At 39.7% G+C, this 16,228-nt stretch overlaps 1 protein-coding gene across 1 annotated transcript in view; it reads right to left on the bottom strand.

Moving 5' to 3' along the window:
• Positions 1–14,649: 14,649 nt before the first annotated feature.
• LOC124612836 overlaps positions 14,650–16,228 on the bottom strand; it is a 30,479-nt gene continuing 28,900 nt past the window's right edge. Inside the window, exon 3 of the mRNA XM_047141266.1 lies at positions 14,650–15,554. Within this exon, the coding sequence (XP_046997222.1) occupies positions 15,487–15,554 (68 nt within the window). The 3' untranslated portion in view covers positions 14,650–15,486. The remainder of the gene's footprint in view (positions 15,555–16,228) is intronic.

Here is a 16,228-nt window from a genome sequence, read left to right on the forward strand (position 1 = left end):
CATAAACAAAAGGCATGTTTCTACATCTGAAAGATATATAATAAAATTTCACGCCCGTCACATTAGAGTGGCGCTAGTAGTGACACTATGAGGCTGCAGATCAGGTTCGTTTTAAATACATGCTGTAACATCATGAGCATTAGTTGCCTCTGAGTTGGATGTGGTGAGTTGATGATAGTCAAGAATGCCTTTAAGCTGACAAAGACACTATTACCAACACCTCAATGAGTTTGCATTGCATGAGGTAGTCATGTAATAGAACTATGAGAAGCTAGCTGCTGCTGCTGCTGCTGCTGCGCCCCCCCCCTCCCCAAACCCACACACACACAAATGCAACTCACTCACATGACTACAGTCTCAGGCAAACGCTTATTGTTGTCAAAGGCCTTTTTGTTCTATGAAACAGAGGATACTTCAAAAATCAGTCGCACAGCTTCTTTATATAAGCTTCATCTCGAATAATTCACAATGACCTCATTTCTACATGCTGCTCAATTGTCTGTGAGTTCACATTGCAGAAATCGTCAACTGCTGCACATGTGTTCTGTAGGTAGATCATCACACTGCCCGTCAGGTACGGATAGTTTCAGTTATGCCACAGGATGAGTCAGACCTCCATAGTTTTTCATTGAGCTCATCAACACCAGTTCAGTTGTCAGGTCTGACCACACACCTGATCGGAACTTTTGTGAACATCTTATGGTGAAGAATCCATCAGCTGTAAATAGTGAATATTCAGTGGAAACCATCTTGTTGCTAAAGTCCAAATGCCCTGCAGACAGAGATGCACACACCCGGCATTAAAAAAGTGGTCTGCAGCATGGAAGAACAGGAGCATCCATTGGATGGTGTTCAGACACAAACTCTAATCTCCCATCCTGTCTGCTTGGATGAACTGTTTCATCAATGTCATCATATGGAGGTAAGTAACACACAGCTGTGCAGTAGGTCCATTATTTTAAAGTTTTTGCAGGACACTGTGGAGCTTTGTTACTATTGACCAGAATTTTTAATTTTCATGCAGTTTTAAAACTGTACAGTGTTCACAGTCTGACAGAACATTTTCGAGCACAAATGTTTCTTCTGCTACCAAGACAATTGTTTTCACCACCTCCTGTCCTGATGGTAGATAGGTCGAAGTGTGAGCCATTACAGCTTGGACATACGAATGCCCAAACCTCATCTTATTGATACCATCTTCAGCATAAATGTTTGCAGTCTTTCAACCCACTTCTCTGCATAATAATGCCAATATTTCCCATAAACGACATTATTGCATGAAATCCTTAAATCTCACGACCACATTATTTCAATCATAATCACTTTTGTTGGCAAGGATCTCTTTGCTTTAATGTGTAATGGATGGTCAAATGTGAAAAAGCAGGTTTTCTGGCCGAAAGTCTGACATTTCTGGTTCTCCATTCAAAGAGAAGTGAGTATACTGTCATATTGAGATGGGGGATAGTTTATGAATGATAGGCATACCACTTTAGTTTTCTGAAAGGGTAGGTCTTCTGTAGCCTCTTCCATGCAACCACTGGGTAAATTCTGAAGATGCTTCTCTTGCCATCTAGCCATGCAGTAACTGTAGGAAGTGGCGTAATATCTTCAGGTATTGTTTACATGCTGTCCACATCTTTTATAAAAGTGTCTGATAAACCTTTGTTATTCCAATAACTGTATAACATGTCCAACTGCAAAGGAGGGTTCTGTCATACAAGTTGATCACCAGAGCAACACCTAAAGCTTTATATTTTTCCTTCCATGTATACTGAGTTACTGGAAGGTATCTTCATTATTCCTCCTCCCATCACATGGAAAGTGCCTAATCCATCCAGTGGCTTTACGTTAAAGTCAGCACTATGAAAACTAAATTGAATGAAGGCATTATTCTCCAAGTAAGGTTTCCGGCCACACGATGGCTGATGATTGAAGCACAGTGATTTCCTTTTAACTAGCTGAAAATCCTACAGATGTCTGCCTTTCAACAAGATGTTTTGACCTAAACTTGTGATATGAAGACAGAAACAAATGGGGCCACACCAACGATATAATCGAATGTGTGAGAGCTGCACACTTTGTACTATAACCGTCCAGAATGTGGTGTTTATGTGTGAGCATCAAAGTTTCCAAGAACAGTTTGGTTGACTCGGGGATCACAGAGTTTACATCACTCAAGAAATCAGTTGTTGGTGTGTAGGCAGCTGTGTCACAAACTTGCGACTGAATATCTTTCCAAATGATTATCAGCAGGTGCCTTCATAACTGATGACCTTACATGGTGAGGGCTTAAATTTATTGGTTTCTTCATACCAGGATTTATAAGGATCTTGTGGCCAGTATTCTGGAAACAGAGAATTGTGTTTTTAATAGCGAGAGAGTACGTCAGGTCTATAATTGTCAAAACAATTGTTTCTTTATGGTTCAGGTTTCAGATTTTCTCTTTATAACAGGTCAATAAGTACGGAAGATGCAAACTGGCATCGCTCTTCAAGCTAAGCAAAAATTGACCCATGGCATCATCAACAGTAGACTGTTGGTCCTTTGGGTGGTACTTTATGCAGCATTTTTTTTGGCAAAACAGACACTATCTCATGTCAAGTCCTATCAGATGAATCTCATCTGAAATTCGCTCCTTTATTTTCATCGCTGACTCATCACCTCTAATTTTCAGCTGCTTTCAGTATTTTTGAGTTCAACCCTTTCTCAACACTGATTACATTATTTCTTTTTCGGTCAATTTTTTTCTTGAGCTTCAATGAATTTTTTTGTTATGACTTTTCCACATAGGAAACATGCTTCCTAAAGTAAAATTCCTCAGTGAAAGCTCTTGTAGGCCTTATCACATTTTTGTCTCCACATTAACAGCTGCTTTGATCAACTTAGGATTGTTGTAAAGATTCTGGCATGCTGTAATTCCATAAACCTCAGTTAAACATTTCAGTAACATCACTGTCACTATTTCCCAATGCAGCACTGGACCATTGCAGGGTTTTAACTCCTGTTTTCTTTTGCCAACACCATTTCAACTTCCTTTAAACTCTCACTATACAAGGAACATGTAGAACTCGCAGACTATCCCATCTCTGACATAGTGGGAATTTCGGATCTCAAATGCACAAGTAACTAATTTCTAGTCACGATATTAATGAGTGAATTAACCACACATTACTATTTGGGTCTTTGCTGTCAACTGAGCAGAGAGTAGAGGAGGGGGACAGAAATACTGGAAAAGAGGCAGGTCACATCCCTTCTCTTGATGACTGCTGGTATAATGACAATGGGACTGCTTTGTCCACTGTACTGCTGGCTCGCGCAGACTACGATTTATGTATGAAAAGTAATGAGAATGACGAACACTGCAAGCGATCTGGCAATGCTGTGTTATTCTACTTGTGTAGACCATTATGATCTCCCCTTCCAGGCGTTCAGTCAGTTTTAGCTCCATACAGCCATCACATGCTTTTTGAGAGCACCATCAGTGAAGTTGTGTTTTTTTGTGTGTTACAAAAATGAGAGAGCAGAATTTAGAGCAGCATTAAGAAATCAAGTTTTGTATTAAAGTTGGGGAATATACGAGCAAAACCTTTGCAAAGTTAAAACAACCGTATGGGGAACATTCCTTATCAAATGCACAAAGTTTTTCACTTGCATAAATATTTTTTGGAAGGCAGAGAAAACATTGAAGATGAACTTCACTCAGGGAGACCTTCATCTTCAAAAACAGTAAATGTCATTTCATTTCACAATGAAGATGATGGATGATCTTGTTAAACACATTCACCATACATAAAATTTTAAATGACGATTTGCACATGCCAAAATGGTGGTGTAAAGCCTTGTAACTGAGTAGAAGGAGAATTGAAGAAGTGTGCATTGATCACCTTGACAGGATTGCCAGTAACCACGAATGGATCATTCATGTGCACGCAGGTGAAATTCTTGATTTTTGAGTACGGTCCTGAGACAAAGTAGCAAAGCGAGGAGCAGTACAATGAGACACCTACTCAACAGAAAAAAGCTCTAATGAACAAATCAAAGACCAAAACAATGCTGATTTGTTTTCCTGACAGTAGGGGTGTGGCGCAACAGAATACAATGCTGATTTGCTTTTTTGACAGAAGGGGTACAGTGCAACAGAATTTGTTCCCCCAGGACAAATTGTCAACCAAGTGTTTTACAAACATCCTTGAAAGGCTCAGGAAGTGGGTGAATCAAGTGAGGCCAGACACTGCAGACAAGTGGATGCTGCATCATGACGATGCCCCATTCACACAGCCAGTTCCATCACCAAATTTTTTTATCTCAAAAGGCATTCTTGGTGTTCCACAGCCCCCCCCCCCCCCCCCCCGCTATTCACCTGATTTGAGCCTTTGGTACACTGGATAACATTCAAAAGAATGTGACCGCCATGGTAAAGGCTGTACAAGTTGAAGCCTTTAAGTGCTGCCATCAGAATGGGAACAACCATTCTGCCAGTGTGGGAGCCACTTTGCAGGGGAAAATACTGTTGTTCGAAAAAAATAAATAAATAAAAACTTTGATTGGCAAAAAAAATCAGTCATTGCTTTTCTCACACCCCTCATATATAAGAAACTGGTATTAGTTTGTTCATTTAAACATCATTGTGACATAGTGATTATGTTACACACTAAATTTCTTTAAATTTTTTTTATCAAATTGTTTATAATGTTATATTCACAGAAATCTTCATTAGGTTGCTATCTCTCATTATGTATTGTCATTCCTTCTCCAACACTACAGCCCATGAAGGGCCCGGGCCTTGTCGACCACTCTCCGCCTCTAGTTATCTCTTGAATTCGCCACCCTTCTACAGTTCTGTACTGCTAACTTTCTCAGATCCATCTCTACATCATCCAGTCATTGCAATCTTTGTCTCCCCACAGAGCGGCTACGCTCTGACTTTGCAATTAGCACCTTCTTTGGCACTCATTGTTCCTTCATTCTCTGGACATGCCCCAACCACTGGAACCTTTGTGCTCTTACATCTATGATGATTGGTAGATTTTTCTACAGTTCACAAAATTCTGCATTGGTTCTAATTCTCCAAGCATCATTTCACATACTGCCCCATGTATATTGCATAGTACTGTGCATTCCCATACATCCAAGCCATATCTGAATTGTTGTGTTACTGTCCACATTTCAGACACAACTGGTTTTATAATAGTTTTGTAAACTGTCATCATCAGCTGTCTTGAAATGTTGAAGGTTTGCACCATGTTAAGAAAGCTGTAAGAGCACCTTGTACCTGCAGCTATTCTTGGCTGTTAGTACTGTATTATCTTCCATAATCATTCCTCCCAAATGCTTATTATACTGATTTATTCTTTCAAACTGCTCAGCACCTTTCCACTTGATTCGCACTTCAAGACGACATGGTTTTCCAGCAAATATTTTCTATTTCTTGCAAGTATGTCAACGTCATATTGTGAGTCGCCCTGTTGAAATCAGTATCATCTGTTCTGCTTAGCAGTTTTCAGATGACAGCCTCCAGAGCCGAGTTAGATAATGTCAGTGATACATGATCTCCTTGCTTAAGTTCTTGAAAGATTTGAATATTTATCATTAGCTTTTATTTTGCAGTTGGCATTGCTTAGGGTAATTTTCACAAGTCTTATTAGCTTTGATGGTATCCCCAGCTCCCATAACGTCTTGAAAAGACCATATCTATTGACACATGTCATAAGCTGCTTTAAAATCCACACACAATTGATGCACCATTACACTGTACTCGTAACACTTTCCCGTTATTAATCTAAGGACGAACATGTGAACTGCTGCTCTTTCCTTTCTGAAGCCATATTGGTATTCCTTAATTGTGGCTTCCATATGTGGTCATAATTTCTCGGTCAATATCCTGGTCAGTATTTTGTAGGCAGCATTCACCAGTGCTTTTCCTCTACAGTTATTTTAATTTGTTCTATTGTCCTTCTGTAGTTCCTCATCTCCTTAATACCTACAATCACTTCTTCCTACACAGGTTCCTCTTCATCGTCATTGCTACCAGCTTGCATTACCTGTTCTCTTTATTCAAATTCTTGGAATTCCCTAGATTTCAATGGTTCTTTCAAATATTCTTCTCATCTTTCTATGAGTTTAGTTCAATTTCTAATCAACTTTCCTTCTTTATCATTGCTTATCATTGTCTGAGGCTGTCATCCTTTCTCTCATTCCCTTAAAAATTCTTCTAACATCCTTTTCACGTCTACATTCCTAAATGTCTTTCAAACTGTTTTTCTCAGATTCATTTTTTTTCCTGCCACAAATAATTTCTGCTGTCTGTCTCATCTCTCTGTAATTTTGTCTGGCAGCCTGTGTACGTTGCTGGAGCATTTTCTTCCTTGCTCTGTTTCACTCCTTCAACAGCTCCTCACAGTTATCATCATACCATCCACTTCGCCTTACACTGTTTTCCAGTTCCAGCTTGATTTTCATCACCTGTTGTGTTGTTCTTTCCATTAGTTGCCACTGATCTTCAGGGGTAGCTTCCTCCTCAATGACAATCACTCTCATCTCTTAATCCATTTCTCTGTGGAATTCTGCGTTTCCTTCTCAATGGTGGTGATTGGGTCCAAATTATACTTCCTATTCCTTTCTACATGTTTGCTGATATCCTGTTTCTATCTTGACCATCATCATACAGTGGTCCAAATCTGCATCAGCCTCCTCCTCAGCACACTGGACTCGCATTCGGGAGGACGACGGTTCAATCCCGTCTCCAGCCATCCTGATTTAGGTTTTCCCTAAATCGTTTCCGGCAAATGCTGGGATGGTTCCTTTGAAGGGGCACGGCCGATTTCCTTGCCAATCCTTCTCTAACCCGAGCTTGCGTTCCATCTCTAATGACCTCGTTGTCGACGGGACGTTAAACACCAACCACCACCACTACCACCACCACCACCACCACCACCTCATCATCATCATCCTCCTAACATCCCTAATATCCAAGTCATGCCTTCTTTGGATAAGCACATTATCTATCTCGTTGACTGTGTCTCCATCTGAAGATTTCCATGTCCCTTTACAGATATTCCTTTGTGGGTGTACGGTGCCACTTACGGTGAGGTTTTTGCTTATAGCAATATCAACCAGTCTCAGTCTATTGTCATTACATTCTTCATGTAGACTGTATTTTCCCACATTTGGTCTAAACACTATTTCTCTTCCCATCTTGACAATCATATCTCCTAGAATCACTTTCACATAATTTTCCCCAGTTGCATCATATGTGCCATCAAGCTGTTCATAAAAGAATTCTTTGGCCTTATCATTTGCTTGCTTTGTTGGAGCACGGGTGCCAAATCATTGTCATATTAAAAAATTTAATTTTTATTCTCAGTTTGCATATCCTACCATTAATGGCCTCAAAATTTGGCATTGCTGACTTGGATGCACTGTGTACTGGGAAAATGGTTCCAAGATTACCTGTACCACTGCTTCTGCAAAACACCGTAATCACCAGAATCCAATGTACAGGCCTCCTTCCATCCAATTTTCTGTAATGCTGCTATTCCTATTTGGTAATTTTTCAGTTAGTATTTCAAATTTCTTAATGCCCCTGCTCTATTAGGACTCAGTACATTCCAAGTAGCTGTTTTTAGATCAGTCCCTGTCCATTGCTTGGTTGTCATCACATAGGCTGTCCAGTTTCAACATGTGCTCGACATTTTTATGACTACATACTTTTTATGTGGCATGGAAGTCACCCTTGTGCACTACCACAAGGGGGTCTGCCCCTTTATAGCCTGTTAAGTGGCTGCCTTTTCTGTCATGGATGTTCTCTTAGTGTTTGAGGACCCCTCCTCCTCTTATTACGAGGCAACAATTTCCTACTGTTACCCTCCATAGGCAGGTACCACGTTAAGACAGAAAAGGGAAAAAATGAGACACACTCTCAGTCCTCAAAACCTAATACTACTGGGGTTGGAAAAATCAAGAGTTGGCCAAGGGAAGAAAACAGGAGAAGCCCAATACAAGTAAGTGGAAGTAATGCCACATTTACCTAAGGGCCCATGTGATTGCCACCTCCATGCTGCTGAGAAGAGAACCACAGGGGGGAAAGGGGGGGAATACACTTGGTCTGGAATCTTACCAACTGGCCAGTCTGGCTTGGGAGGCCCTATCGGGAGCATTACTACTGCCAACATAGCTCATTGGATCATTGAAACACATGTATTTCTGCACCAACTTCAAGGTGGTAATCCACGGGGAGATTCCTATGTATTGATACCCTTCAAAACATTAAACTGTATAAAAGTTTACTTCACTGAATCATTACAGACAGGCTACTGAAGATATAAAGACAACTGTATATGATGAAACCCTCCTCAGGGGACACCGCCTTAACGCAGCACTGTCCGTGTGGGCGAGGAGGTTTGCGCGCTCTGGATCCAGAGGGCTATGCCGGCGGTAGCGTAGCTACCAGCAGGGCCACCCATGCTGGACAGGCCAATGGGGAGGAGCCAGATGAAGTGTGTCCCACAACGACCTGTCTCCTGTACGATCCTATCCTAAGCCTACCCCTCTCCCTTATCATTCTTAACATCCTACACCATAGGGCAGGGAGGGCTCTAGAGGCGTGGTGAAGCCAGTCTCCCTAAGGGAGTAAACCCAATACAAATCACCTGCTGCCTTGCAGTTGGTAGAGGGATCTGCAAAGGCTAAGGATGCTCCCCTGAACATGGAGCCAGCTACCCTGCGAGCTGTAAGGGGCAACCCCCCAAATGGTTGGGTGAAAGATTAACAATCTCCCCCTGTAAAACATCAATTGTTGCGAATGCTAGCAAACATGGAATGTGCGGAGCCTATACCAAGCTGGAGCCCTACGTCAGCTGCTAACACATGTAAACAACTACAGTATAAAAATATTGACTCTCCAAGAAATTAAGTGGAAGGGGAGTGACATAATGGATGCAGGAAATTTCACTATCTTCTATAGTGGTGGGAGGATGAGTACCTTTGGAACAGGTTTTGTGGTCACTAAAGAACTAAAACATACAGTGATGTGCTTCCAACCAATCAATAAACAGATGTCCATATTAAAATTAAGGGGAAAATTTTTCAACATTACAATCATAAATGTACATGCACCCACAGATGAGGCAGATGAACATCAAAAGGACGAGTTATACAGCAAGGTAGAACAACTGTATGATCAGGCTCCCAAACATGATGTCAAGATATTAATAGGAGACCTGAATGCAAAAATAGGAAAAGAAGAGGCCTTTTAGCCAATCATAGGAAGACACAGCCCCCATGAAATATCAAATGACAATGGACTTAGGGCTGTAGATTTTGCTATAAGCAAAAACATGACTGTCGGCAGTACATGTTTCCCACATAAAAAAAATACACAAAGAAACATGGATTTCACCAGATGGACAAACCAGAAATCAGACAGACCATATACTGATTGATCGGTGACACGGATCAGACATAATGGATGTTAGGAGCCAACGTGGAGCTGACTGCAATTCAGACCACCATCTAGTGAGAATTAAATATAGACAAAGGATCTCACTATCGGGTAAACAAAAAGGCCACAAACAAAAGAAGTTTGACATTAAGAAACTGAAGTTAGAAGAAATACGGAGAGCATATCAGATGAAAATGGAAGAGAGGATTAAGAATGAGACTGACACATCAAATGAACATATAGAAGTAATGTGGAAATGATGCAAGACTGCAATCCTCGAGGCAGCTGGAGAGGTTGTAGGACATGAACGGGCTCAAAGAAAGGAAGATTGGTTTGATGAAGAATGTATGAGAAGAATTGAGGAACATAATATAGCACGAATGAAATTATTGCAGAGAACAACTCGAGCAAATCTGAATGAATATAACGAAAAGCGCCGTATAGCGAAGAGGGTCTGCAGACAGAAGAAAAGAGCACTAGAAAAGAAAAAACTGGAAGAAATTGAACAGCTAGGAGAAGAGAACCAAAGTCGTGAAATGTGCCAAAAGATTAAAGAAGGAAAGACGGGGTTCCAAGCCAGAACAAATATGTGTAGGAACAAAGAAGGGGATTTCATAGGGGAGAGTAATAAAATACTTGACAGGTGGGCAGAATACTTCCAAGAGTTACTGAGCCCAGAAGTAGAAGGGTCAGAACGAGAAGAACAGGTGGAACTAACTAACTATGGACCAGAGGTTTTAACACCAGAACCTACACTGGGGGAAGTGATGCAAGCCATTGAGACCTCAAAAAACAATAAGGCACCTGGAGAAGATCAGATCCAGGCCGAACTTCTCAAGTATGGTGGGGAAACGCTGTGGAAAACAATTCATAAAATAATACTGAATATCTGGCAAGAGGAGAGCATGCCAAAGAAGTGGAAAACAGCTATAATGTGCCCCATACATAAAAAAGGACATAAATTAGACTGCCAGAACTATCGAGGAATCTCCCTACTAAATACTACATATAAAGTTTTCTCCAAGATTCTAACCAGTAGGCTTACTCCATATGTGGAAGAGAGAGTTGGAGACTATCAGAGTGGCTTTAGAAGAAATAGGTCAACAACTGACCAGATATTCACATTGCGCATACTACTTGAAAAGTGTTACGAACATCAAATTAACATACACCAGCTTTATATCGACTTTAAACAAGCCTATGATAGCATCTCAAGAGTGGCATTGAAGAATGTAATGGAAGAGGCTGGAATACCTAAAAAGCTCATTAAACTTTCTATGATGACCCTCAGCGAAACCAACTGTAAAGTAAAAATACAGGGCGAAATCTCCAGAGATGTGGAAGTGAAGAAGGGACTTAGACAGGGTGACAATATCTCCTCTTTGCTATTCAACCTTTGCCTAGAAAAAGTCGTAAGTCAGATAGAGTTAAATAAAGGAGGAACCTTCTTAAATCATTCGCTGCAGTACCTTGCCTATGCTGACGATGTGGCATTACTTGCACGAAACACTGCTGTGCTAGGCTAAGCCTATCAACAACTGGAGAAAGGTGCAAGGGAACTTGGCCTGACAGTCAACATCGAAAAGACCAAGTATATGGCAATGACCAACCAACAAAACCTACCAAATCTCAGGATAGCCGACAGGGAGTTTGAAAGGGTGAGAGACTTCAAGTACCTTGGGTCGACTATCACTGAGACAAATGACATTGGCAGTGAGGTGAACGCCAGAATAGCAGCAGGTAACAGATGCTACTTTGCCACATTACCCATGCTTAGGAGTTTGCTTCTATCACGTAAATCCAAAATCCTCATTTACAAAATAATTATAAGACCAATTGTTATGTATGGTGCTGAAACGTGGACCATGACTGTAAATGAGTAAAGGATCCTTAGCATATGGGAGAGAAAGGTACTACGTAAAATATATGGCCCAGTATACGAACAAGAATGTTGGCGCATTCGTACGAATGCAGAACTACAAAACCTTTTTGAAGAACCTGACATTGTTACTACCATTGAAATAAGAAGACTGCGGTGGGCAGGGCACGTGGTCAGAATGGAAGAAGACAAAGCATGTAAGAGGATTTTTGATGGCAAGGCTGGAGGCAGACGGCGGAGGGGACGCCCCAGAAAGAGATGGGTGGATGGAGTTGAAGAAGACATGAAAAAGCTGGGTGTCAGAGGATGGAGACGGAAAGCCATGGATCGGATAGAATGGCAGGATATTGTGATGCAGGCCAAGGCCCTCCAAGGGCTGTAGAGCTGAGTAGTAGTAGTAGTAGTAGTAGTAGTAGTAGTAGCAGCAGCAGCAGCAGCAGCAGCAGCAGCATATGATGAAACATGAAAATTAGCTTAAAGTTTTAAGTTTGGAAAATTTTACAAACTTTGAAAAGCCATATCTCAGGAACTATTAGATCTTTAGAGCTCATTTTGGTCTCAAAATTGGCAAACTCAAACTAGTTTAAAAATGTATAGAACGGTTGTCTTCATGAAAAATGTGCTCATCATGGTCAAAATGGGAAAAAACGAAACCAGTGCAAAAATTTAGTATTTTTTGGGATGTTCAAAAATTATGGGGCAGCTTACCAAGGTTGCAACTTAGATTTTGCATCTCAGTCAAACCCCATAAAAGGGAGAGGGTGCAGGAGGGGGAGGGGGAGGGGGAGGGAAAAACTTACTACCACTAGTTGATGCAACGTAGCCCCCCCCCCCCCCCTTTTTCATGACATGGTTACTGGACTAGTAGTTTTCTTGCCAAAACAAACATTTCTCAAATATAACAGATCAAATATATCTTCAGCTCCCTATCACTTATTTCCTTTCCATTGCCTCTGTTTTGGCTTTCATTGCAGCAAATGAGAAAGTGATGTAATAGAAAAGCTGGAGTATAACAAAGACTAAGAGAAGAACAGCATGAAAAAGATGAACAGTTTTGTTTTCACTGTAACCAAGAAGTGTGAAAATATAATTTCATGCACTAGCACTGTCGAATGTTTCACGTAGGTACTGTAATGCTTCAGTCGATTAGATTAGATTAGATTTACTTTCAGGATGTAAAACATGTCAGAAAAACAATACTACATGAAAAATATTTACAACTGAAATAAGTAAGTTAATGTACCTTCCACAGGTCGTCATTTTTTTAATGAACACTATATGAAAGAATCATTTTACAAATACTAATGCACTTAATTTGAAATAAAAAAAGTTTTTATTTATTTATAAAGTAATAAACATGTAATAGAACTACTATAATACACTATAATACATATTTACAATGAACATGTTACTGCACTGAAATGGAGCAGAAGTTATATCGTACTTACACACACACACACACACACACACACACACACACACACACACAATCAGTTGGTTCTACTGATAAATTCATCAATGAAGTAGGAGGAGTTGGCCACCAATAAGTCCTTTAGGCTTCTCTTAAACTGAATTTCATTGGTTGTTAAGCTGTTTACGGCTGCTGGCAAGTTACTGAAAATGTGTGTTCCTGAATAATGCACACTTTTTTGTACAAGAGTAAGTGATTTTAAATCATTGTGAAGATTATTCTTGTTTCTAGTACTGATTCCATGAATTGAGCTGTTGGTTTGAAAAAGTGATATATTTTTAATGACAAATTTCATTAAGGAATAAATACATTGGGAAGCAGTAGTTAGTATTCCTAGCTCCCTAAACAGACTTCTGCAGTATGTTCTTGAGTTCACACCACATATAACTCTTACTGCGCGTTTTTGTGCCCGGAAAACTTTAGCTTGGCTTGATGAATTACCCCAAGAAATAATCCCATATGACATTATGGAATGAAAGTAAGCATAGTATACCAGATTTTTCATTTTTATATCCCCTATGTCTGACACAATTCGCATTGCAAGTAGAGAGATTAGAGAGATTTGTTAAGATGCTTCAGCAGTTCTGTGGTTGAATGGCTGTTCACATGTCACACAATGCCCTACAGCATCGCCTGCAGTGTGACACAACAGATGACACCAGTATGCTGATTCAGTCTTATAGCAACTGGCTGCTATTCGTTACATAAGTCAAGTCCGCATATATGTTGAGAACATTTATGGCAATATGCAAACATAATTGTAACTGTTAAACCTCCCTATTGGGATAATTTCATAATTTCCACTTCCCATTGGTGTCTAATTGCACCAATCGCCACTCATCAGTTCAGGCCACCACATTCTTCTCGCAGCTTTCGTCTTTCTTGCACCTTTAAGACATCTTTTTCTCAATTCCTCCAAATATCGACCAATGACTATTCTTGACCTCCTTTGGCTTAAAGACACTGTTCTCTTCTTTCATAGTCTTGCTGATTACTACACATACAATGTTTTATTTTCACAAGTGCAACTACCTGTTGTATTTCACTGCAATGAAAATAGTTAATGTTTGTTTGCATGGCCATATTCTGTAGCAGCTATTAAAATCAGTTATTACTGGTTTCTCTGTTTTAAGCTTACTGCAATTTAATTAAGAGACTTTTTACAACTGACATGTTTTGCTTTTATTTACAACGTATATTCTGTGATCTTTCTGCAAACTGGGAAAGAGATCTGGCATAAAAATTCTCTAATTAAACTGCAGTAAGCTTATGATGGAGTAAAACTTAAGAATGCTCAATTTGTTTATCATCATTATCTGGGATGTTATACCAGTAAGTCAATATTTAAAACAGGCGGCAGAACACACACATGAAAGACGGTTGTACTTGCCAAGCTTTTGGAGCCAGTGACTACTTCAGGCAAAAGGGTTGAGGGGGAAAGAAGAGGGTGAAGGAAAAGGATTGGAGATGTCTAGGAAAAAGGGTAGCTTTCCCAGAACCAGTCTTTCCTTCTCATCCCGTGTGGTAAGTCTCTCCTGACCCGAAATTCTGGGCGACAGTCCCAAAACCTACTCATTTTCCTTGACCTCTCCAGCCCTTTTCCTTCACCCCTCCTCCTTACCCTTCAAGCCTTCTGCCTGAAGAAGGAGCCACTGGCTCTAAAAGCTTGCCAGCTACATCAGTCTTTCATGTATGTGTTCTGCCACAGTATTTAAAACAGACTATTACAAAATTGCTGGATGAGTAGTTCTTCAGTTTACGAGGCCTCACTTTATGAGAAAGCATTACAAAACTGTTGCAACTTTTGTTAGGCGTGTGTTTAACAATAACATTAATATGATGTAGAAATTTCCTTATAAGTATGATCAAAGTATTCAAGAATAATTTTATTTTACAGATACACATTACAAATATGTGACAGAGTCCCTTGCAGTATTACAATTGTTTTTGCTTTAAGCTGTAATAATACTACCGAAGGGTCTTTATTTTAAGAAAACCTAACACTGAAGTTCTCGCAAAATAAAAAGTGCCTTTACGATTGTGGCACCCTACGCGTTGGACGGTATCGATCTGCATTCTAGTTACACAAAGGTAATATATGTTTTTCAGGCTTTATAAATACTATGTAAACTGGAAGTCTACTGATATGACATATAAAGTGGCTAAATTGAGAAAATTTATGAGAAGAGGGGTGGGGTGTGGGAGATACAGAATGCACATATTAACTTCTACAGTAAAGAATATCAAAATGAACTTTTAAAAACAGCACTATTCTAGGTATTTAGATGGTTCAAATGAAACGGAATGTGGTTTCTGTTATGCAATTTTTGTTCATTTCTTTCTCTTTAAGTATGAATTTTAGCATTAAGAAACTGACATTTTTGAAAAATTGCCAGTGCATATTTAAAGCAACTTAATATTTGTTTGCTATATTACACAGTATGTCTGTTATGTATCTGGGTCTTCTTCCCTACTGTGCCCATAGAGTATAAATTCCTTCCAGGAATGTTGTATGCATATTTTCTAAAACATCATCTCCTTTTAAAATAAAATAGCTGCTGAAATGCTGATAACCAATTTTTTCAGTTTTGTGAAATTAAGGCACATATTCGGTCTCTAATGTCTGAGATCACGTTCTTAAAAACTGTTTTAAGTACACACAGAGGCAGGAACAACATTTAAGTAAACATAAATTCATCACACATCATCTGGGCAAAGATTTGGACATGGAGAGTGGTATCTTCCAAGCTTCATCTGGAGTTCCTCTGCACAGAAAAAAAGAACGTAGAAAAATCAATGTTATGCAACACAGAAAGACAGTTTCAACAAAAAATAATTGACAGGTAAAATTATAGATGAACAACATAAATTTATTCTTAAATTCACAGTCAGTAAACTTGATTTTATAAAAGAAACTACTACCTACCTTCTACTGTTCACATAATGCCTGCAGGATCAGAACAATATAAGTTAGTCCCATTTGCAAATAAAGAGGCCGGTTTTCAACAGCCATACCTAACCATACCTAACCCATTCTCCTTCCTTCCTGAGGAAGGTACTAATAATTCCAAAAACTATGATAGTTTCGTATACTTTGATATGGTTGTCACAGTATGAAAAATTTGTCTCTTGAAGGTAAGTACTGGCTAGCAAATCTATCAACGTGTTGATTCAGTTTCATATTGCAACAAGGGCTAACGTGAAATGTGTTGTAGCAATTGATGCTCTGTCCTACTGCCAGTTACCTCAAGCAAGATGATTAGCATTTTATGCACTGTCTGCAGATGAAGAGCAGGTTAAACATTTTGCCTTTCATATCCCGGCTGAAAATCTGTTGCTTGTGCTTGTGTACACATGGGTTGCTGTATCAATTATTTCAAAGCAGGTCTGCAAAGTTTTGCCTATGTCTTTGTTGGTTAAATTTCCACCAAGCTTAATC

This window comes from Schistocerca americana, chromosome 1 (assembly GCF_021461395.2).
Source record: "Schistocerca americana isolate TAMUIC-IGC-003095 chromosome 1, iqSchAmer2.1, whole genome shotgun sequence".
In the NCBI taxonomy this organism is placed as follows: Eukaryota; Metazoa; Arthropoda; class Insecta; order Orthoptera; family Acrididae; genus Schistocerca; species Schistocerca americana.